The sequence below is a fragment of the Pempheris klunzingeri genome, chromosome 1, assembly GCF_042242105.1.
Source record: "Pempheris klunzingeri isolate RE-2024b chromosome 1, fPemKlu1.hap1, whole genome shotgun sequence".
In the NCBI taxonomy this organism is placed as follows: Eukaryota; Metazoa; Chordata; class Actinopteri; order Acropomatiformes; family Pempheridae; genus Pempheris; species Pempheris klunzingeri.
In genome coordinates, this window is record NC_092012.1 from 16211043 (window position 1) to 16236293 (window position 25251).

A 25251-nucleotide genomic window follows, 5' to 3' on the forward strand; every position below is an offset into this window, starting at 1 on the left:
CAGTGACTTTTCTGACCACAAACATCGCTTCATATTGTTTACTTTAATGTTGCGTAAGTATAGCAGCTTCTTTAATTACTGACAACGAACAAATATGACAAATAAGGTAGATTTTTTTTTTTTTATTGTCCATTCACAGGTTCAACCCACAATTTAGGATGATGAAGTTTTATAATCTATACTTTCTGTATTTCTAACAGAACTTCATGTAGATTGTATTTAATTTAATTAATTCCAAATGATTGTGCACCTATACTGGTTTCAATATGCAAACATAATTGTCTGAATTATAACTTAACTTGTTAGTTTGGACCACTTTGAAAATGTTTGTCTGATTTTGGCATTTGAAACAAATCAACAAATTGGCAAAACTAGTCCACAGCCAAACTTTTTGTAGGCATTATTAAAACTATATACTGTAAAAAAAAAAATTTAAAAAGCGAATTCACTGGTATGAATAACCTCGGATACAAGTCTTTTTAAAAGTCCCACGTGGATTTTGAAACAAGGAAGGTAAAATGTTTTACTGAATACCAGAAGAAAAGTAGTTACAAAGAGTTAGAAAAATCTCTCTATGTATAGATTTATATTGTGGACTTAATGAGAGAGACAGTGTTATCAAAAGCTTTGTCTCCCTTTAAGATGTATTGTTCCAGATGCATAATGGCCTTTTATGTGTCTAGTTTGAAGCACAAAACCAAGAAGCACATGTTAGAGAAGGCTGTAACATTATTAAACATCCTTTCTGTGTATTTTGTCCCTATTGTTTAGATATTTAATCTCCTTAGAGGTTTTTTCTTGCTAAACACCAAAACAGATAACGTACACCTCTCTTAAACACCCATCTATCCACTGAATTATCTTATTCTTTTTCATCCCAACTTTTTTTTTAAAAAAAACTTTCCACAGCTCCCTTTTCGCACTTTTGGCTCTTTTCTTTTTGCCATATCAGAAAGTTTCTCTCTCTCACCTTCTCCACGCAGCTTCTGTTGTTCCACTTCATCTTCTTAGACATATTTTCCAGTTCCCATGCCTTGTTCCTTCCATGCTGCTGGGAAAAATCATCCCATTTATCACGTTAAAGCGCTCTTGGTAAACAGTGTTAAAACTTGAATATGTGAGTGTGACTCTGAGAGGTCCCAGGCCCGCTTCCTCCAACAGAGGGAGCTCCATGAATACGTTTGAACTGCAGGCCGGAGTTTGTCACACCGTCTCCCCGGTGCGTCTTATCTTCCGTTCACTGAGCTTTGTGAAAAGGTGAGGCGACGGGCCGAGGATGGGATGTTTTGAATGCATTAATCAATGTCACCGTTTCAGGCACGTCCTCTTTGATGTGAAACAGACACTTGGAGAGTGTCGCCCATGCTGTGAAAAAAGGGTGATGTGCTGATGGAGAAACAGCATCCTCCGGGGATTTGCAAATGACGGGCCTGCATCTGTCTCCACACTCCTTTGTCCTGTCAAGAGGCCCAGATCACCAAATGTAAAACTTAAAGGGCCTTCTAAGTGTTGAGATCAATGAGACTTGACTTTGTATTGAAACATCGTTCCTCCACTGACCAGATACATTTATCTCCGGAGCCATCTCCCATTTCTTTGCATTTCTACCGATCCCACAGTCCTAATCTCAAATAAACTTCTGATTCACCCTTTAAGTGTTATCTGAGTGGCCTCATGAATGTGTAAGGGAGCGCAGTTGTTGTGGATGTGTCAATACATGCGTGGATTTGCTTTAATTCCTTTAGTTTTCGGAGACAGGCTCGCTCACAGCTAATTGGTGGATGTTTATTGGAAGAATTATCACCTGCAGGACAAATCTCTGCCAACAACACCCCAGCAAGTAGCAGCGATCCCTCCAGCCCGCATTTACATAACATCTTAGGCCGTGGGGAGGCTGTGTCAGGCAAGTAAAGACCACTGGGTGATGGTGAGGAAAGGAGTTTGACACCTTTATGTCACTTAGGAAATGTTTAATGATGGTGCAAGAACGTGAGTTTGTATTTCCTGTGGAGCAATCGCGCTTTTGTAAGTATATGTGGAGATGTTGGTTTGGTGCCAAGGTGGAGAATTAACTTATGGTCTCAACTCTTTAGGCAGCATGAATGAGAAAGTCCTAAATGTGCTCAGAACACAGCAAACTGTGTGCTGAAGAAGGTCGTGTAACGCCATTAAAAGTCAGAACAGCTACTAAATGGAGGTTATGAGATTATTTTGCCAAAAAAAAAAAACCCACAACCATGCAGGCTTCATACGACTATTCTGCTTCAGTGAGTTTAAGGAACTGGGCCCACACTCATTCATTTATGACCCATTCATAAATAAGGGATATGACATTTAAAACTCGCAGCCCAATTATTATCATGGTTGTTGGTTCTGATAAGTCGTGGCATCCTGTTTGATAATCTCAGTTTTATGAGCAGGCCTGTGTCTGTGTGCGTAAAGTTACGAGTTTCTATAGAAAACCGCTGCTGGTGAGCGAAAGCTGTGGAAACTTAGTGTACCGGGAGTGTGAGGTGGGTGGGGTGGATGTGTTTCTCCTCCTTAACACGCATGGCTGAGGTCGTTTATGTAAATGCGTGAATTTAATTTTCAAAAGGACGGCCCTTTTCTTTGCCCAATGAAAATGAACCGCGGCTGACACCTGGCTATAAACCCAGGAAGGAGCCCAAAGTCCTAATCAGAAATCTGCAGAAAAAAACACCCAGAGAGGCGCAGCAGGCAGACGAGTGGAGAGACGGCCGCGATGACTTCCAGTAAGATCGAGATCCCCGGAGAGGTGAAGAGCGACCCCGCCGCTCTCATGGCATCCCTCCAGCTGATGCCCTCCCCGGTGCCCAACCCGGAGATCAAGTACACCAAGGTCTGTTTCTCTGCTCCGTCCGACTGGCTCTGCGCGTCACGACTCCGCTTCTCCCAAGCAGACGTCCGCTCGTGGGTCTTAGACCAAAAACTTTCTCTTGAGCTGAACTCTGAGCCTGTGCGCAGCTGAAGCCTCGGTATCAGACCGCGTAGCTCTCACGGGGCTGCAGCTGATAAACTTCTCCGAAGCAAAACTTTCTAACTTCCAGCTCAGACCTGATAAACTGACGCCTGCATGTTTTAAAGTCCCCGTGAGTTGTTCTGCGTCCACGTGCTCCGTGTGGCTCTGCCTTACACCAGTGATAAAATAATTTAAACTAAAGAAGGAGATCTCAGAGGTCTTTAATCAATCACACAGATTTTTAGTGTTTTCTTCTCGTCACACTTTACTTTTTTTTTTTTTTTAAGTAGATTTGTATCTTATAGTATAGTCATTGCGTCATTGCATAGATCTGGTGTTATCATAAAGATTGATTATTGACTTTGCCTCTAATTTGAACCAGTTATAATTGCAGATGCTAAAATAATAACGGAGTTTTTAGGAGGCGCAATAACGTATTAATAAGGGCGTGTCATAGTTAGAGCTTCTTCTGGATATAAACTTTATCAAGTGTCTTTAAATGTATGTAACTCTAAGGGGCAATTATTGAATACTATTGTGTTTTGTTTTATATATTTATTCCACATTGTACCTGAAGTGCAGTCTGCATGAAGACACAGGCCAACATCCGTTTAAGTTCCTGCATTGGAATTCATTTAAAAACACGTATTTTTCAATATAAGTCGCTTAACAAAGAGTTTATAGAAGCAGCACTTATAAAAGTGAAATATTGGAAGACTGGAAGCAAATCCCTCCATTTCTTTCCATTTTTCCATTTTGACTATAATGTTTAACTTCAGTAGTGTTTTTGTGGTATTCAGTGAGTCATTAAGTCCATAATTTAATTAATGTTAAATTGCTCACAGTGATTTTAGGAATCAGTGGCAAAGGCTGAGTTTGTGTATAAACAAATCAGCCCACATTCTTTCTGCCTGGTCTAAAAGGTTCTCCTTTCAATGGCATCAGTAATCGCAGCAATTTACACTACACACAGCTTAGTCATGCAATTTAAGTCAGGCATTGTCTCATTAATATATGACAGCAATCCGGTTAAGCGAATAAATGGTTCAGCATTAAATAATAATGTTGTCAAAGAAAAAAAAAAGTGTTATCAGAGCAGGTTTTTGGATTGCCCTACAGTCAGAAGTGTGTGGGTGGATAAGTCCAATATTTTGTAGTTAAGTGCTCCAACATTTCTCCATGAATTAATAGAAGTAAACATACTGTAGTTTAATCACTAAATTGCATTCTCTTATTTTCTTATGAAAGTGTTTGAGCTTTTGTGCCCAAGTCTTTAACTAGTTACACACATGTTGAAAATAGTTCGAAATGTCTTGTAGCCTGTTTGATAACATCTCTGCAATGTCTCAATGATTTTTTTTTACTATGGCCAATGCACATTTTGGAAGAAGTAAACTAAAGTCAGTAGTTAAACATTGTCCACTTTACTCTGAGATTCCTGTAGTGTCTCATCATCAGCGTTAGCAGCCAGGATGTAGCCTGCTGCAGTCTTGTTGCTACCGAACAAAAGTGGGTCTTTTAGCTGTAGAACAAGTGTTTTTATGATTGTGAGATGAAAGGGCAGGTCTCGCAGAGGACAGATTCATGATAGCGTGGTGTAAGTTCAATCAGGGCTATAATTGCTCCGTGCTAACACATACCTCAGTGTTTTAAGTGCAAAGGGCGCTCTGCTGCTGCCGCTGCTGCACCGTAAAGAGGACGGTACATATTGTATAGGTTCTGTTGTGTTGTAAGCTTTCCATTCCCTCACCGTGCAGAGTGTTAGTTAAAGGGGTGGACACAACGGTGTACAGGAGGAAATTTAGGGAGTGACTTGGTGAATTAACCCCCAGGAATTTGGATCATCCAGTCCCTGTTGGTTTGGTGGACATAGGGGGCAGAAGGGCCCTGATTTATGGGAACCCCTGGCGTGGGCTCTCCTCACACCCTGTTCCTGTTCTCCACCCCACTGATTGCAAGGGAAACAACCAGCACTGTTCACTGGTCTGCAGGGCGTGTGGATGGAGCTGCAAGCTTCCAGACACAGATTTTCTCAGGTTTTGTTTTTACAACGACACTTTCAACTCCCCTGCAACATAAATGCAGCGTTATGTTTTTTTATAACTTGCGTAAAAATGAAAAAATCTTCAGATTTTCAAAACTCATGAAGTCACCATGACTATTCTTTGTTTTGCAACCCAAAGATTACATCTGAGCGACCCTGGAAACAGAGATATGGCTGATACAGTATCGTTACTTAACCGGTTTGCTTCTGTAATAGGGAAGCATGTGATAAAAAATAAAAAAAAGACTATTGCAATCAAGGTTTGCCCCTTGTCCTCTTCACCGAGTCATGAACTGCTCACCGTCAAAGATACACTGATTGTATCAGTAAAGCTATCTTCCTTCTTGCGTTCATCTATAAAAGATTGGAGTTCTGTTATTAGTGCAGCGATCTCCCTATAAGCAGTACTGGTGGTTTTCATACACCCTTTCTCTTGCAACTAAAAGAAAGCTGTAGGAAGGCTGTGTCTTCGTTGTCCTATCCCCTACCCCCACATTTCTATCGCTAGAAGGCTCCAACAGCTGGGTTACAAGACAGAAACAGTTTAAAGGTTGATAGGACCACAAAGGAAGCCATAAATAAGAGAGCCATGATAGCTATTTATTGATGTTTTCCACTTGTGGTAGAAGTGGAGAAGATAGATTCTGTTTTATGAACAATCGAGGCAAACAGAGGAAACTTCTCCTGCTCTTTTTAGTGGCTGATACTTGTGGCCTTTGTGGTTTTTCACACCGTGCAGTGATAATGAGTTGTTCAAGCAGACACTTAGTGGGACACATTTTACAGGAGTGGAAATAACTCTGCTGCGTTTGCTTTGAAGGAAAAGTCTGTAAAAAAGTTGTGTGTGGTTAAAAATGCAAGTGAAAGGTTAGCACATTGTTTTGCCCTTCATTTTGGTATAGTCGATCATTTTAAAAACTTGAGATCTTAGTAAACTGAGTATGAGAACATGATAAACAAAAGTAAATGTTGAGTTTTTAGAGGTGATTGCAGTTAAGCTGACTGATAAGAATGAATATGCAAAAAAAAAAAATGCAATCAATTTTGTTTTAATGTGGCCTTATTCTTTAATAGGATAATAACATAGAAATGGTGCTACAAACAGAAAGAACTAACAAGAACCAGATTGAGGGATCAATTTGAGTTACAGATCTCTTAATCTAATCAACAGTTATAAATTTTCTTTGTTGCTTTGCTCATGTTGGCATTAGTGCACTTTCACCATAGGAACCTGTGCAGAACCTGTCTGCTGAAGACCTGTGTATTTGTAAAGCAGTCTATGCAGAGACATCCACTCAGTTTGGATGAATAAGAGGCTCCATCAATCTGTCACTGATTGAGATAGCACAGATGGAGGCTTAGGGCTCCCCGATGCTGGGTGCTGTCCGCCGGGGTGTAAATTATGACCCTGTCTCACTGTGTGGGTTAGTGGCCCTGCCTTGCCAGAGCCTGACCTGCAGTTCTGGAGTTTTTCACTTCAAAACCACCATCTTACTGCGATCAAGATCAAACAGAGCCAAAGTTAGGGGATACTGTGCAACTAAATGATTTATCACAACGAGCACAGCGAGACCCCCCCCCCCCCCTCTTCTCTGCCTTTGCTTACACAATCTCCCTGTTCGCACACACATGCTCACATACTCTCTAAAACACATCTCTTTGATTGTGACAGGGTAAGTGTGCGCCTCCATTAATATGTCCGTTGGTGTGAAATGCCTACTTGTGCAGCAAGTGTAAATTATCATCTTAGCAGACACGTCAGCATCGTGTCCCCTGTCTCTTAATCACTGTTTAAAGAAGAGCAGTGACAGCGAGGTTACCCTGTTAACTTCCCATACCTTCAGTCTGTGGCCCTCTTGACAAGGAACGTGTAAATCCTTACGGTGTCATTATGAAAAACACTTGGCTTCATAAATCTGTTGGACAAGGCCCTTTCTCCAGCGAGAAGGAGACGCCGCAGAGACACAAGTGCTTTTCTAGATGTTTATTCGTCCGTGGAAAAGCGTCACATTTCTTTAAAAATCACTTCCTCTTTGTGCACTGATCCCATGAGTAAAACTACTGTTCTTTAAACATTTCCTCGACCTGAGATTTAAAGAATCGTTAAGTACACAGGAAACCCGTCAAACTTCAGATGTTCGAAGTAAAAACACACCAGTAGTGAGAGGAGAAGTCGATTCTATTGTTGAATCGAGAAAGTCAAACTGCATGTAGCCTTTGTCTCGTCTCTTAACATTTCATCAAGATCGTAGATTAAATTCTGACATATTTTATGTAGTGAATAATATTTATATTAAGTCTGAAAGATGATACATTTTTGTTGAGTGTTAACAAGTTTTCTGGCATTTTGCTCGACTCAGATATTTGAAAAGGGAGGCTAGGTTTTGGAATCCATTGCTGCCAATTGGATAAGTTATTGAATTAACAAATGACTTACTTAAAATATGCATTCATTGAGTAAGAATCAGCCCAGATAATTTGCCCCACAGTTGTATTTAGCTGTAAAAAGCTAAATCTAATATCCCTCTTTTAAAAAAGGTATTAGGAAATTACCATCACATTAGCCTGAAGGGAAAAAGCTCTAATGTGAAGTGTCTGGTGCTCCAGTGACAAGCGAAGGGCATCAAATGAGTGAATCACCTGAAAACGTGAACGAGAAGTTGTTGTTGTTATCATGTCACAATTAGTGTTTCTCACACAACTTCCGCGTCAGAATGAACGAATTGAACCAATCGGCCACACACACCGACGAGACAAAGACGTTTGCCAGTCAGTGACAGCGAGGTCGCCCTCGCCAAAACCCAGGAGCGCAGGGTGGCATTGTCTGTGGGTGTGTGAATGAAAAACATGAAGGCTCCATGGTGTCAGACATGTGGAGAGGAGTAGGAGAAAAAACACCAGCTGGTCTCCACTTTCACATGCTCTGCACTCACTCGTAACAGTAGTAATTATAAGACTTTTGAAACCCATCCAGAACCAGAGAGGAAATAGAGGTCCTGTGATAGGGGAGGATATGAAACTTCCTGCGCAGACGAGTGCTGCAGGTGCCCGGGTAGGGTTCGTCTGGCTGTGGAATCTTGGCGTGTTGTGTATAAACACACACATATATACATACACCCCCCTCCCCCCCCGCCACCGCACTACTCCCCCGTCACACCAACTCCCCCCCCCCTCATCCTCCCCTAACCCCCCTCCTCTATGAACCAGAAAGACAAGAACTGAGCAGCATTACATGTTCCTTCGGCCGTTAGCATCTGAGCTGTGAGAAGAAGCAAAGAGCCAAACAGATGTTTTGTTGGCTGCAGTATTACAAGCATTTTGGCATTTCTTACTTCCCATTACAATTCACTCCTAAAAAAAAATGAATTATCACAAAAAATCACGCAAAGCTTTGTCATCATGAAAAAATGAAGGACATTAACATCCTCATCTTTTACTGAGTGCAAGGTGCACAGATCTTTTTTTTAATTAGAGTGTATAAAACTTTTTTGTAATTGATGATTAAGAAATAAATTAGAATGATCATTTCAGCAAACAGGAACCAATTTGCAGCTGATAAGAAACATGTACTCCTTTCGTTTATGCACACTGTGTCTCATCCTTTCCTTATCCCCATGGCCGGGCTCTCTCTGGATGATGTGATTGACAGCTTTTGTAGAAAAGCATGAGAGTTGCTAAATGTGTGCAGCTGCCCTGTGGCCCATGCAGAAAGTCCTGACCTATATGCTTACTGCTTCCTGCTAATCCACATCAGGCCTCCTCATTATGTGTCAGGCATCACATATCACAGCTTTTTGGTCACTGTTGATACTTTTTTAAAAAGAAGGAAGCAGCAGTGAAATCAGTTAAAACAGCTTCATTGCAGGAGCAGAAAATAGTTTATTTTGAAAATCATCTCTGCAGTCTCTCTATCCCAAGTTAACTCTAAGTACTCATTAGATTTTTATAAACATGAAAGCATCATGTGAGGTGATAGCAACGACCCAGCAGGGAATGGGAAAGAAAAACATCATTTGTCATTTGAAAATGTGCACCCTTGCACTTGTTTTCTCATTCTCCCGTTCTTTGCCCCTCGTCCAAATGATCCTAAAAGCAATTTTAAGAAACCTTGTGAGTTGATTTACGACTCGGTCCTGTCATCTTAATCAAGTCTCTCAATGGAACGAGACAAAAGTCTAACACCAGTCCGAGCCCAGAGAGAGGGCCGAGCCAAGCGGCGGCTGACAGTTGTCCTTTTCTGGCCGTGATTTAGGTGGCGGCCTGCTCCACTGTTCTCCTGCTTCATCCGTTCTCCTTTAGCAGCGTCTTGTGAGAGGGGTTACGCCATGCATAAAGCTACCCATGGTCTGCATTCTTGCTGGGACTGTTTAGGCTGTCAGGGGGCTCCTCTGATTTAGGGCGCCCCACTTCAGTGGCCCCTATAAATTTAAAAACTAATTCAGTGCTCTACAGGACTTTCTGTTTTTGTAGCTGGCCCTCTGCTCCTTATCGTTACTGACAATTTTATGAAGTGCTCTTAATGAGTGTCAGATTAAAGGTGGCCCCTGGTGGAAGGCGCCTGAGAAGAGCCACTCTGGCCTTGTCTATCTATGTGTGTGTGTGTGTGTGTGTGTGTGTGTGTGTGTGTGTGTAAGGTGTGTGGGGGATGGTGTGGGCACAAAGGAGCCCGTAGAGGAATGAGTCTGTAACTTATATTTCTGCACGGTGATGCACACAGATCCTAAACACCTCAAACGTGTGTGTGTGTGTGTGTGTGTGTGTGTGTGAGAGAGAGAGAGAGAGAGTTACTCATAACACACATTATGGGCCTGCCAGCCGTGGGAATGAAGAGGAGGAGGGAAGTGGAGAGATGTGCAACAGTTTCAGACTCCCTGACATTTTATACCAGCCCGAAAGAAAACACGACTAACAGTTTACAGCCAATTAAATAGTACTTACAACCCCGCGTTTATGGAGGTAAACATGTTGGAGAGTTTAGGGAGGCGCAGGCCAGTGGGATACTTGAACCCTGCTCCCCGGTTTGCACTCGGTGCATCTGAGCTCCTCTAAAGTCGAAGGACGGTAAGAGCATAATGTATACACAGAGAGATTTGTGCCAGCAGATGTTCTCCGTGCACTCTATCTATCAGGCGGACTGACAGCCATTAAAAACAGTGTGTGAGCAGTCGGACTAATGGATCTAAACATGTCTGCGGCGAAGGAGCCGCGTTTCTCCTCTGATTTTTAACTTTCCTCCTCTGTAGCCCTTTGCAAATCACACCTCGCATTTTGTTCCACTTTTCATCAGTCTCAGTCCTCCGTCCTTTGCATTTCAGTGACCCTGCGAGCATTTCTTTTCCCTTTTCGCCACAATAGATGTTGAACGTGTCCTGTTTTGGTGTTTAACGGGAGACTCGCTTTAACGCGTCGCAGAAACCAAGCGCGGCACGTGTTTTATGATCTCGTAAACGAGCAGTGATGTTGTGAAACGTGTGTCTGTGGGCTTGGGGGTGGGTGGGTGGGGGTCTGGTGTCTGATAGGGATTTATCTGCCCCCCCACACCTCCCTTTTGTCTGGATGGTGGAGCACTCCCCAGAGAGCAATGCTGGACAGGCAGGAATCTGTGTCCAGATTTCCAGAGATTCTCCCATATCCCTTACACAAGTCTGGAAGAGCTGGGGCTGCTGCATGAGGGCTGTTAGTCTCTCACAGCATGTCACAGCAGCCAGTATGGTGTGATGAAATGATTGCTTAAGATAACATAAATATTTAAAACATAAAAATGAAGCTCAGTTGGTTTGCAAATTCTTTGGATCTTTGCAATCAAATGAAGCCAGTTTGAATACGATTTTAATGATACATTCGCAGATTTCACTCTTACATAGAAACTACATGCGTGACTTTATATTCACAACACAGATCCTTTATTGGATTTGTTTCCTAACATACTAAAAATTGCATTTTTCTCCTGCAGATTTTCATCAACAATGAGTGGCACGACTCTGTCAGTGGGAAGGTGTTTCCTGCCTACAACCCGGCTACTGGAGAGCAGATCTGTGAGGTCCAGGAGGCAGAGAAGGTAAATACTTTACAGCATTACACCCTCTGTCTGTCTTTGCCATAGCAAATCTGAACTATTTACTATACCGCTGAGTAGTTTAATCACTATCAGTGCATAATATTTTAAAAGCTGGTCGTGTGTTTTGTGTGCAAAATCTGAAAAGTTACTATATCTTGAAAAAGCACAATGTTTCCCTTATTAGAAAGAAGCATGAATTGTAGGCCACTAAAGCACAAGCTGCTGTAAATATACTTAGTTACTTTCTACCACTGGGTAGTTTGACGATGAAAATCCAATTTCTTCTCACTATAACTTTTAGTTCTTTATACACATGCAAACTACCAGCAGCCAAACAATTGAGTAAAGCAGAAGTGCAATATGGGATCAGCCTATTATGATTTGGTGAGCTGGCAGCTGGCAATTGTGTCCACATCTGATTCAGTGTGCTACATTAATGAACATAGTTTCATCATCTTTGCACATTGCATATATTCTTATACTTCATACTGTGAACATTGGCACATCCAGTGGTTATATTTTGCCCATTGCTGAACAAACTGTGCAACTCTTTTATTTCTAACTTGCTTTTCACTTTCTTTTTTCTCTTACTACGCTAGTATACCAAATATCAATACATATATACATGAATACCAAAGCAAATTCATTGTGTGTGAAAACTCACTTGGCAATAAACCATTTGATTGTGGCCCTTTCTTATTTCAACAATGCTAGTCAAAAAAAAAAAAATCACAGGAAATATTAAGATATGCCATGTGAAAAGACAAATCTCTTCAGTCTGATAAATAAAAACCAATAAACACCTGTTTGTTTACTGGTTCGGGTAGATTATCAGTGTGATTCCCTCTCGTCTCATAGGCTGACGTTGATAAAGCTGTGCAGGCGGCTCGCCTTGCCTTCGCTTTGGGCTCTGTGTGGCGAAGGATGGATGCATCTGAGAGAGGTCGTCTGCTGTCCAAACTGGCTGACCTGGTGGAGAGAGACAGTGTCTATCTAGCAGTAAGTTCAGTTAATATTGGCATTTCTCTCAAATAACTGTGAGACTTACTTTTTTTTTAGTTTGGTTTAGAGAGCCAGAGTTGCTTCCCCTTGGATGTAATAACAAAAAGTCCACTTGATTATTACCCTATTTATGTGCTGCACTGTAACTGTAGTACAGCCATTATTTTTTTTATGTGAATTTCATTTTACTCTTATTTAATATATTTAGTTTCCCTTGTTATTATGATATTTTTATGCCTCTCACAAAGAACTTAAAGATTCCTCTGTGTTTAACAAAGACAAGAGAACGTATAACTGTAACTTAGGAGCTGTATTTGTAGTTTAATGTTATCTTAGTGTTGCATTTCACCCATGGGAGAGTGTAAAGGCTGGAACAGTGTGGAATTATGTGAGGATCACAAGGTTATATCACATATTTCTCAAAACGTCTCCCACGTCTTTCTTCAGACTATTGAGTCACTGAACAGTGGGAAGCCTTTCCTGCCCACCCTGTTTGTGGACCTCCAAGGAACCATAAAGACACTGAGGTACTTCGCTGGGTATGCAGACAAGATCCACGGCACTTCTATTCCAATGGGTAAGATCCCTCTCTGAGAGCGACAGCAGAGTTTAAGTGAAATGGAGAAAAGGTAGATTGGTGATGAGGAAGAGCAGTGGTGGATGATTATAGGTAAAAGAAAGGATTACTAGGATGATAATAGCAGAAGTCGAGCAAAGAATCACGTCTGTTCTCAGGGACATTTTAGAGACGAACACAGTGGTGCTGTTTAGGTGAAATCTCTGGCTTTTTTATTAGTAGGGCTGGGTATCAAACTGACATACTTTGAGTAGTGACTGAACCATATCGTATTTTTCAGACAAAGTTCTCGCGCAGCAGTCTGCGTTAAGACTGCTGCTTAACACATGCGTATTTTAAACCTGCAATAACTGTTTTCTGGCCTCTTGGGTGCAATAGAAACAAGCCTTATAGACATAAATATCATCACATTTTAAGTTGATAGGGTTAACTTGTTAGCAAACTGCTAGCTGTTAATATACATAGCAGTTATGGAGCACTATAAGTATTCATTTACAGTGATGTTTCTGGCCACCTGGCGAATGTAAGTGACTCTCCTTTTAGCTCCAATATGTTCCCCAGCTAGTAGCTAATTTTGTCTGTCTGCTTGGGATTTTAGTGGGTTTTTTTTTCTCAAAACAGCTGTGTGCTGTTTTCCCTCTGAAAACAACACCAGTGAGGGGAGAGAGTCCCAAACCAGTCAAATAGTAGAAGTGTGTGAAAACCAAAACAATAAGCTGAAAGACATTAAAATATTCATCTTTTTACATTATCGATTGTCATTCAATTAATTGTTATTATGGCAGTATTGATAATAGTCATTTTAAGAAGTTTGAGAGGTAGAAGTATTTAGTTGAATGAAATAAAAGTTTTGTAGAAAAAGCAGTTTAGGATACCAACTTGGCGATCAATCCAAACACTAACTTTTATTGTCCCGAGGCCGTCATATTTGCTCCTCTAAGGCAGTTGAATTTGGGGCTGGAAGAGGGGATCATTGGCTATCTGTTTGAGAACAGCACAAAACAGCACAAGAGATAGGACATGGAAAACCTCCTGATACCACTGTATTGTTCCCCTCAAAGCTTCTCTCGTACACTGCTGCCAAACCAGCCACAGTGAGCATTTTCCCAGGGCTTTGGTTTAAGCTTTATTGCTCTTGTAGACTAGCAGAGGAAATAAACAAGGGTATTCCTGTAGCCTGTATGATGTTACTTGTGTTTGTTCACCTGTCAGGATGAGGTGCAGTACATCTGTCATCAGCAACTCATCAGCGTCCGTCTTGCATGTTATGCTGAGCTTACTAGGTTAAATTTGCATCATAGACAGTGTACGATGAATGGGGAGTGTCATTATGTGGAGCACCTTTGGCTACAGAGTTTGGTATAGTTTACATTGCTTGTTCCAAATTGAAATATAAGTCATTTGCAGGCGTCATACTTTCAAACAAACCTTCCAGACACTTGAGTTCCTCCTGAAAGTCTGATTTTTAATAGGTTCATAGTTTCTTTCTCCAAACAATGACAAGTTTGAAAGATCCAACATCCACTTTTGAATTAAGGAAAGAGGTTGACATATAAGATCTCACTGCAGTTTTGTGTCCATTGTCATACTTTCACTGTATCCCATTGAAAATGATTATCTGGCCTGTCATGTATCATTGATCATTCCTGTCCAAATGCAACATTAGGCAATGTTTCCTCAGCTGACGACTGTTACTGACAAATTTACACACACATTTCTCAATATCAATTGTTTTTGTGGAGAATGAACAAGCATGGCACACCCTGAGTAAGTACCTCCTTTTATTTAAGTAATGCAAGAGGAATGAGCAAACCTTTCCAGTATAACACCCATCTCTATGACCTAAAACAGTTACACACATGCCTGTGCTGTAGGAGGCTCCAAACGAAATGTAATCTCTCACTAGGGTTAAGTAACCAGGAATGTTGCGTGTGGATTCATTTACAAATTAACATGTTGAGTCAACAACACTGGGGGTATCAGGTCGTGACATTTTCATGTGTTTCAGGCACTTTTTTAAGCTTTAAACTACTAAAGTTAGATATCAATAACCCTGTTTTCTCTTTGTGTCTGTGTGTGTGTGTGTGTGTGTGTGTGCTGCACGTGTGTTTCCCCCACAGATGGAGAGTATCTGACATTTACCAGATATGAGCCCATTGGAGTTTGTGGACAAATTATCCCCGTGAGTATAACCCTTCCTACAAGTGACATGCATTATGGATACAAATGGAGATGAAAGTTTGATAACAGTGAATTGGCGGAGTGAATTAAGTTTAAAAGAGATGTTAGTCCAGCCTGTTTGTTGAATTACATTCTGTATTTTCCAGTAATTCCCTGACAGTCACTGTTTATTCGGCTAAATCCAGCTGGTGAGCCCCTAAAGTAACACTGCCAGTGAGTTTGAGTAATAGGGAACGAGAAGTGAAAGGCAGAAGAGTGAGCTGAGGGATTTAAAATAGTGGGTTTGAGGAAAGGAGAATAGTGAGAAAGGAGGAAAAGATCAAGGAGAAAGAGACACTGTTGATTGTGCAAGAGTGCAGAAAGCGTGTGGTTCTGCGTTGAGCCCCATGGGCTCCTGTGTAAAGCAGAAATAACACAGGCCTGTGTGTTGTACAGTGATATGGGTTTATTGCACATGTGTTGCAATTTCCCGGCTTTCTCAGAATACTGTGGGAAGAGAAAATACTGTACAAGTGCCGAGAACATTTTCTCACTTGACTATGTTTAGACAGAGTGAAAATGAGAGTAAGTGACTTTAGAGCGATGAGTTATTGAGCTTGACTTGTGACCACCCAGTGTGTCAGTTAGATGCATGATGTCTTTTTCCTGCATGTGTGTGTGTGTGTGTGTGTGTGTGTGTGTCACGCGCAGTGGAACTTCCCTCTGATGATGACAGCATGGAAGCTGGGTCCAGCAATCGCATGTGGAAACACTGTTGTCCTCAAACCCGCTGAGCAGACGCCGCTCACCTGCCTCTACATAGCAGCTCTTGTCAAGGAGGTAAATGACAGAATCACTGTGCCAACCACAATGTGTTCACGAGGCTATTTGCCAACATTTTGGACAGTCCAACGCTGATACCCCACTAACTGAATCAGAATCACTTGCAGGTTTCAGTTTGCCAAGAACACAGTGTTCACTATGAATTTGGCCAACACTTTATTTGCATAGTCCAATGTTAATGTAACCGCAAAGTGACAAAAAACAGATGTGTCTGTCTAACAAAGTGTCACTTGTCTTAGTGTTGTGTCAGTCAGCAGATTTTAGAACCATTGTACGAACCAATTGTTGAAAGTGGTTTAATTTTACCTTTCACCTAAACAGTAGATCTAAGAATAAACTTTCTAGGATTGTGTGAATTGCAAGAAAACTAGTTGGCAAACCTCAGAATCTCTTGACTCAACTTTTCAGAGGAACAAGGAAGAAAGAGCGTCCTGGCAGATAGCTCCCACTCTCTCTTTCAGCCAGTTTGAGCTCTTGCACTCCTGGAGGCAGCATAGAGTCTCTCTGGCAACTATAAATGTATTTAAGAAGTCCTTTATCCCGAGTGTAACTCAACAATGTGACTGATGAGATTAAAAGCACAGACATTGAAATGAACTGTTGTAATGTGTAATATGACATCTTCTGTGCGTTTGTTTTACTAATTGCTTGACTACTGCTTGTGTATATGTTGTGGTTGAGTGTTTTTGTTGGGCTGAAGACAAAACTCAGTGGACAATAAAGATATATTGATATTATAGATATATGAATATTATAGATATTAAAGATCTATTCTATTCTATTCCATCTGGTGCATGTTTTTGAAGTCTGTCATCCAGATTTCCACCCTTAGATTAATGCCAGCCAACACATTTGCTAGAGCTGAAGGGTCAGTTCACCCAAATCACTCATAAAACATATTTTATCACTTACTTATAGTGGTATATAGCCATGCAGAGTCTGCAAAGATTTTTACTGCTACCCCAATACAATGGAGGTCAACAGAATTTTTATTGTGGACTTTGAAAACTCAACAGCAGTGCCTTTGCAGGGCTCTGGTTGTCCAGGTTGTGCTGTGCTACTTAACAAGCTACCAAGTTAGCATCTTTGAATAGTTAAACGGAACTGAATAAAACAATTGGGATCAACAAAGTAAGTCATACTTTCTACCTCTAACTTGGAACTCAACTATGCGGCTAAGACAGTTAAGTCAACATAAATCTGTGTATCTGTGTAGCAGAGGATTGTATTGTCTGCAGCAGCAGGGTTAGTGAGTGCAGTTGTGTACATGTTAAACACATGACTGAGTTAAACAGGACAGGAACAATGCACCATCACATGTTCATGCAGGGAAACCTAATCATGCTGTACAAATCTCAGTGTCCACATCCTCCCTGTCATCCCTCTGCCCTCTCTGGCCTCGCCTCTTTCTGGAGACTATCTGTCTGTTGCCTTCTTCTTTTTGATGTTCTCTCCGTTCTCTGCTGGTAGGGAGGTTGGGTTGGGTCCGGATTCCCCCCACACTGCCTGTGGTTTTGCTTGGCTCTGCTGTCATCTCCGCTAAAGCTTGTTTCCTCTCATATTGTTTTGACAGGCTGGGTTTCCACCGGGAGTCATCAATATTTTGCCAGGATTCGGGCCAACGGCAGGAGCTGCAATTGCTTCGCACATGGGCATAGACAAAGTGGCTTTCACAGGATCAACCGAGGTACTTTTGTTTAATAAAGTGTCTCAGATCAGCAGCTGCCTACTGCTCGCTTTTGTCAGCAAGTGACACAGTGACCAACATGTGCAGAGCATAAGAGGAAGCTGGGTAATTAGGTGACGTTTTGTGTCTGTATTGAAGTCTAAATCACCAACAAATGGGGTCTTACTTAAGCTGTGTGCCCTGTCATTACTACTCATGACGGGGGGGCTCTGATTTTATCTGACACACATGTACATATTTGCACTGTCAAGAGTATGCAAACACATCTCTCTGAAAACACTTCCTCCTCTCAGCTGTCTCTTCTGCACTAATGTACCTCCTCAGTGCCTTTCACTGAACTTATTATCAGGACGCACACAGGATAAACTTTGTAACTTTGCAGAACAGGGAAGCAGTTAATGGAAAGCTAAATCATCAAGGCCATACCATGTTAGGTGTTGAGCGCTCTGAGGTGTTGCGGTCCGAATGCATTCCTCAGGCCAGAGGGAACAGGCAGAGTGACAGCAGATTCCTTTTTTGCAGATCTGTTATTTCTAACTGCAAACTAACCTCTGGTAAAATCATTTACTGTATTCCTGATGTAGAATTTATGTTATGATGTGACCAGCCTGTATTTCACATCTATCTTTGGTAAATATAATGTTCGTATTAGCTGTGTGTGCGTGCAGTGTGTATACATGTTGTGCAGCCTGCAATAAGCCCACAAAGGTGTAGACATGATAGACTACTGGCCTTGATATGGAGCCAAACAGGCACAGTAGGCAGTGTTTCTTTTTGTACACTATTGTTACTTCTCCAATATCTCATCAGTTCAGGGTACAAAATATAATTTGAGGTAGGAGACAAGTTTTAGTTCAGATAAGAGTTAATTTAATCATCTTGCTGACTTTGTTGAACAAATCACATTTTTGTTTTTCATTGAAACGTCTCGACAACTAGTAGATGGGTTGCCATTAATTTGGTAAACACACGCTGTACATTCTAATTAATCATCTAAACTAATGACATCCCCGTCAGCTTCAGTTGTATTGTTTAGCACTATTTCTGGAATGTCTCAGACAAAGATAATGAACATGCTAAACATTTAACCTGCCAAATGTCAGCATGTTAGCATGCTGACATTAGCATTAAGCTCAAAGCACGTGTGCCCAAGCACAGCCTTACAGACCTGCTCTTACCTTATACTTAATTTTGACCCTTGAATATCCAATTTCATTCTTTTTTCTGAATTTGTTTCAATTTAATTGCTTTCTTGTCTGTTTCTAAGATATGCCCATTTCAGCTACAATCATTTCATAGTTTTCATGTTACCATTTATTTATTGTTGAAAACACATTTATTGGCAACACAAGCTAAATATTTTTTTACAGTACTCTAACATTGTGTCTTTATGATTTTCCAGCACAGTATAACATAAAACATACATTTTTCTATCGTCATTCTCTCTTCTGTCATACACACACATACGCACGTGCACACATACACACATACACATATACACATTCCCAATCAGTGCGTGCACGCAAACTTGCAAAATGCACCTTCTAACACAAACATCTTCCTTGTTTTATCATCTCGTCTTGATTGAACATTTCCTTTGAGAGTGGCCCAGTTTTTTACTATTTTCCTGTTGTTTCATGTGATCTGGAGTCAATTACTGAGGGAATGAGCCAGTGCTGTAAGAGCCTGCTGATGCCCAGACAGTGAGTCACCACACTGTAGTAGCACGGGTGGGGGATACTGGCGACCACAGCATCTCCTCACAGGGTGGAAGGTGGTGGTGTAGCTACAGGTGGATTTTAGGACCACAAGTCATCCTCGTACTGACTCACATGTGGCTGTGACTCCACACGGAGGAGTCTCGCAGCCCAGCGTGTTTCCTTTACCCCTGAATAAACACACGCTAACCTCCCCTTAGTCAGCCTCTTTGTGTTTCTGATCAAAGACAGACAAAACACATCAGAAACAGGAAACCAAGCCAAGTATCGTGTTGTTTTTATACAGCTTCAGTACCAGCCACGGCACACGGCTTGATTCTGTTCTTTTCTATCGGTTTCTATCTTAGTATCTTGAAGGGACTCAGACACTGGAGAAGATAGTGAGAGACGATGAGTATTTTCCATGTTAGAGCTGGGGGGTGGGGGGCTGTTGGACATTGAGAGGGTATTTTCCACTTTATCCTGTCAGCTCTCTTGGAAAATGAAACAGTCTGTATGAGTAACAGGAAGATGAATACTTGTTTAGGGTGTAGGGTTGTGAGGGAGGTGTGTGGGGTTTCTCAGGCTTGTTATCTAGTTTTTATCTAGAGTTAATACAATAAGTCACGACATGGAAGAAATATTAGTTGAAGCAACAAATTCTTTCTACTGTGAAGACTCAACAGTCTGACACAATTCATAAATCATATTATGAAAACCCCTTTTCAATGTAATTGCCTCATTGTTACCATGACTACCTTAAAGGTGTAGTTCAAGATTGATCCCACTCTCCTATGTCTACATTAAACATAAGGCTAGCAGTTGGTTAGCTTAGCTTAGCATAAAGACTGGAAACAGTGAATTTTGTTGCCTCTGGACAGAGCCAGATGAATTACATATGTGATTCCCTTTAGTGATCTCATCAAGCAATGACGTTCTTGAATATTTTATTTGTTAGTCTTCATTCCATTTATGTGATATTGTCATTCCTGATAGGATTTAGGAAGAAAGAGGGATGATAGTATGATAAGGAAAAACCACAGCAAATCCCTTGTCGTCTTCCATATTGACACACCAGACCCCTTTCATACCAACCCCCCCTCATAGTGACTATCTATGATCACAGGACACCACCCACACACCTTGTGGTTGCTTCTTCCTGCCCTTCATTAGACATCAGATGCTGTTCTCGGCTGAAACATAATTTTATTTTCCTGTCGCTGGCTCCAAAAACCTGTAATAGATATTCATTCTGTGTGTTTGCAGAACTCATGTTACAGCTGGCCTACCGGTGCATTCCCTGTTTGGAGCTAACCAACCTCTTTAAGCTGTTTAATGGCTCCAGCTGATTTACTGATCTGGCCACGGGCCTGCATCTCAGTGAGTAAACCCCAGATCTGTTTCCTTTGCTAGGTCGGCAAGCTGATCCAAGAAGCAGCTGGAAAGAGTAACCTGAAGAGAGTGACGCTGGAGCTGGGAGGAAAGAACCCCAACATCATCTTTGCAGATGCTGATTGTAAGTTTTCAAGTAATGCTTTATTCAAAGTTTCATTTACACGTCACCCTCACTAGGTGGTCCATCACTATCACTGTTTTGTTTAGTCGTGTGTCCCATTCCCAGGACCTTCAGTCTGTGGATAAACAAGGACTCACAAATTTAAAATGCTCAAAAGCTTTGTAGTGCTATGAAAACCTGTGGATGGATGGGTTTCATATAAATTCTAAGTGGCTCACCAAACTGGGGGTGCAGAGGCTTTCAAATGCTTTCAGCAGCCGTGAGAGGGGCTCCCTAAGGCCTGTAAATCAGGAGAATGGACCCTGACTCAGTCGGGTGCTTCAGCCGAGACCCATAAATCACGGGGGTCCGTTAACCCTTCGTGCGCAACAGCAGGGTCCTGTCTCTCAGGTGTCAGGTATCGGATTTGAACAGGATAGCTTCAATAAATATTAGGGCAAATTTTGTAACAATGTACAACACAAATAATTTTTTTTCCCAAATTAAGTTTTTGTATGTAGAAGTGATGATGATAGTTTTTGTTAACGTCAAATTCCGACTTGATATTTCCTATGTACTGATTAGCCTCATGAGTTTGAAAAATGATTCTCACGATCTTGTATTTCAAATGAACAAAGTTATACGTAGCAATCTATTAACTGAAATCCTTTTTTCCCCAGTGGATCTGGCTGTAGAACAGGCCCACCAGGGCGTGTTTTTCAATGCAGGCCAGTGCTGCACAGCAGGCTCTCGCATCTATGTGGAGGAGCCCATATATGATGAATTTGTTCGGAGGAGCGTGGAGAGAGCCAAGAGGAGGATAGTCGGCAGCCCCTTTGATCCCACTGCTGAGCAGGGTCCACAGGTGAGGTCTATTTTCTTTCGATCTTCTGTTCTCTTTTTATCACTGTGTGTATCTCTCCTTTCTTTCACTTTCCAAATGTTTGTTTCTCTTTGCTGGGTTCGCATGTGTCTGTAATGTCTTTCCTCTGCCTCCTCAGATCAGTCGTGAGCAGCAGAATCGTATTTTGGAGTTTATCCAGAGCGGCATCAGTGAAGGTGCCAAGCTGGAGTGTGGAGGCAAAGCTCTGGGCTTGAAAGGGTTCTTCATTGAGCCCACTGTTTTCTCTAACGTGAGGGATGACATGCGCATCGCCAGAGAGGAGGTATAAAAAACAGTAGCATTACCACAATATACAAATACTCCATTCAAGTCAATGTCCTGCATTTAAAACTTTACGCACGCATATATATACATACATACAAGTGGATGAGAAGAATAAGAAGATTTCAAATCGGTAATCAGCCTGCACGTTCTTGTCTGTTTACAGATTTTTGGCCCAGTCCAGCAGATCATGAAGTTCAAAACAATTGAGGAAGTGATAGAAAGAGCCAACAACACAGATTATGGTTTGGTTGCGGCTGTATTCACCAATGACATCAACAAAGCCATGACCATTTCCACAGCCATGCAGGCTGGCACTGTCTGGTAAGTTTCATCTGCTGTGTTTCTTTAGCTGCAATCAGTAATATTTTTCATGTGGGAAGTATCAACCATCCCAGACTCTGGCATCCAGAAACTGTAAACTGGCAATGTGCCACTTCACGATCATTATACAAGCCACAAAGAAATGTTTTCCTTCCTTTTTTCACTTTTTTTCCCTCAGCTCAGACATTCAAGATATAAAAATATCAAAAGCAACATGCCTGTGCAAGACAACAATGCAAAAAGTACACTGTAAATGTAAATGGACACCCTAATTTTATTATTTGAAGAAATGAAATGGTCATGAAATGTTACTTCTTAAGTTCACCTAAAATTGTTGTGTTTCTTTTGTAATTACCTGCAGATGGCTTTGTGTAGGGGTGGAATTATAGCTAACATGCAGCATCTGCCAAGAATTTTTCACCACTTGTCATACTTGACTGCAATCCCCTGCAAGCTGAGGAAACATTTTTCTCCCTTGTCCTTCATTCTTGATGCCGCCCAATCACCACCCTTCTTCTCTTCCTCTGTTGAGGGTTTTGTTTGGTACTTTGAGAACTTTCTTACCATTTTTTCTTCCTCAACAAATCCTGCCTTTTCCAAACAACGTACACTTACTGCTGACACGTGACAGCCACGACAGCCGCTTCTTATAATGTGAGGACATCTATGTATATGGATGTCTATGGTTGTCTCCTGATCTTATAAATGTGACTTTTGCATAGTCTGTTGATTCAGGTGACACCCGAGGAACACCCTCATCTCTTCATTTAATATTTAGTCATAAATTTAGTCTCATCATTAGATGTCTCTGCTAGCTTGTACAGCCTCAACAAATTTTCAGTTGCAACACTTTATTCACCAAACATTTTCAGCTTCTTTTGCAAGTATACAAAACCTCCTTTTAAGAATACTTTTTTTTAGAAAATACAATATTTATGTTTCAGCCTCTTGCTGATGACAGGACTCCAGGACGTCACTGGTCCCAGCCAGGAAATAGTCTGGCACATAACTCCCCGTAGCGCTGCAACTTTTAGCATTTTTTATATGAGACAAGAAAGCAAACAAGTGTATTTCCCAAAATGTTGAGCAATTTCTTGACCCATTAATGGTTAAGCAGGTTAAATCCTAATACAAGACAGCTAACCTGCTCTCCTCCATCTCTGAATATCTTCTCTATAAACTAATTTCAAATAGCTCCATTTGCATCTTTGTCTTTCTCTGTGACAAACTGGCCATTGCTTCACATTGCATTGAATCCTGCTCCTCCTCCTCAGGATCTTCGCAGACAGAGCTGTGTCCCATTTTTTCAGACTTCTCCAACTCCCACAGTCCCAGCATTTTCTCTCTTCTACTCTACCTCAACTTCAGTCTTCATAGTATCCATTCACTCTTTCCACCAGGCAGTTGCAAACTTCACAAATGTACAACCTGACATATTTCAGCTGTGTTTGCTGAGTGATAATAAATTCTACTGATAAATCCAGAGGGTTTCAAAAATAACAGTAAAGTTTTACATCAGTCTTACTGAATACAGCTTTAATACTACTGCTTTGGACAGAGTTGTGCACCATTTTTCGATAGCAAACCACAGGAGTCAAATGCACAAGAGTGACCGATGTTTTGTGTATTTTCCCAGGATAAACTGCTTCAATGCTCTGAGCACACAGTGTCCATTTGGAGGATATAAAATGTCTGGCAATGGACGTGAATTGTGAGTATGACTTGGTTGTCTGCCCACTAAATATTACTAATACTGACTCTGTGTTTTGAAAACCTACTTTCCAAAATTGCTTAACATCACATAAATCTTTATCTAAGAGGATATTGCAATATTTCTGCATGAGGAGTCTCCAGCAGTGTATACTCTATATTTCAATGTTGCTGTCAGCGTGATAACTTAAACAAAATGAACAGAACTGTGAGTATTTCCTGTTGTTTGTTTCAGGGGAGAAAGCGGCTTGAAGGAGTACTCAGAAGTGAAGACCATCACGATGAAGATGGTTGCCAAGAACTCTTAAGGCAGCTTCACTTTTTTTGGGAGGAGGTAGCGTCTTCCTCATCACTGACAGCGCCTCATGTCGGTCCGTCCACAGTGGCAAACCACATTAACCATCAAAACTAGTTATCTCCATGGTAACTACAGGCTGTGACCACTCGCTGCCTTCCTAGTTCCTCCATCAACTCTGCCTTGCTCGCCAGGGACAGTCAGCCAACTCCTGTCCAGCTACAGTATCTTCACTTGCCTTGAGTTTGTGGACTGTCTCTAGTCTAACTGACAACCACTGAACTACCCCCATAATGTATACCTCCTCCACTAACTACACTAAAGCACTCACAGAGACGATGGGGGAGGCTCTTCTGACTGCAAACCCCACAATAGCAACCCCTCTCCCAGCCGCTACACCCTGATCCTCACCCCCCAGATGCTGGATGCTCAGAGACTCAGTCGCCGCACTTGCAAATCAACCCTTTGCTAGCAACTTGTCATGTGTTGGGAGGCAGTTTTTCTTTGTACTGTGCGGTATGATCGTCAAAAACCTCATGTGTCATTGTCTTGGTAGAATTTATGCAAGCATGTCAGCTCATTCAAGACCACTGATGTTGTCAGCCTCAGATATGAATGGATGAAATGTTAATTCAGAATTAAAATTGATTTCTAATTGTCTTTGTTTATATTTTAGCTCGTATGACTTAACACTGTATGTCAACCTTTGACCGATGTAAACGTGAAGACTTTAACCTCTTAAACAGCATTTTACTCTCACCTGCTAAAAGAGGAGTAGATGTGTTTTAAACATTATGTAACTGATTTTCATTGATGTTCATCTATGTTTATGTTTATACAATCATATGCTATAAAATTATAAAATGATCATAGTTTTTTTCAGTAAAAACTTTTTTTTACTGGACTGCTGTTTTTCCCTGAGTGTTATATATTATTAGGACTCAATCTCCACAATCATGTCTCAGCTTTCTCTCATTCATACAATATACTTACAACAAACAACCCTCCTGCTGAACATCAGACTGGGATCAAACACATTATTTAATTAACTTTAATTTCTATTGATGCATCTTATTTGCAAATGAACAGACTCAAGGAGATGACTTAACTCACGTACTTGTGCACACCTAATATTTTTACATTCTCAGAAAGTGTTCCTCTTGGGCACTTATGCAGTGTTCAAGATTATAGAAGTTCCTATTAATTTTGTCAGC

At 41.2% G+C, this 25251-nt stretch overlaps 1 protein-coding gene across 1 annotated transcript; it reads left to right on the top strand.

Moving 5' to 3' along the window:
• Window positions 1-2674: 2674 nt before the first annotated feature.
• aldh1a2 (aldehyde dehydrogenase 1 family, member A2) lies at window positions 2675-24941 on the top strand. Its single transcript, XM_070827815.1, has 13 exons — window positions 2675-2860; window positions 10978-11082; window positions 11941-12081; window positions 12532-12661; window positions 14782-14843; window positions 15533-15661; window positions 17238-17351; window positions 20462-20564; window positions 21224-21408; window positions 21545-21709; window positions 21875-22032; window positions 23669-23743; window positions 23978-24941. Exons 1-13 carry the CDS (start codon window positions 2744-2746, stop codon window positions 24048-24050), a joined length of 1557 nt encoding a protein of 518 aa, XP_070683916.1. The 5' UTR covers window positions 2675-2743; the 3' UTR covers window positions 24051-24941.
• The last annotated feature ends 310 nt before the right edge of the window (window positions 24942-25251 follow it).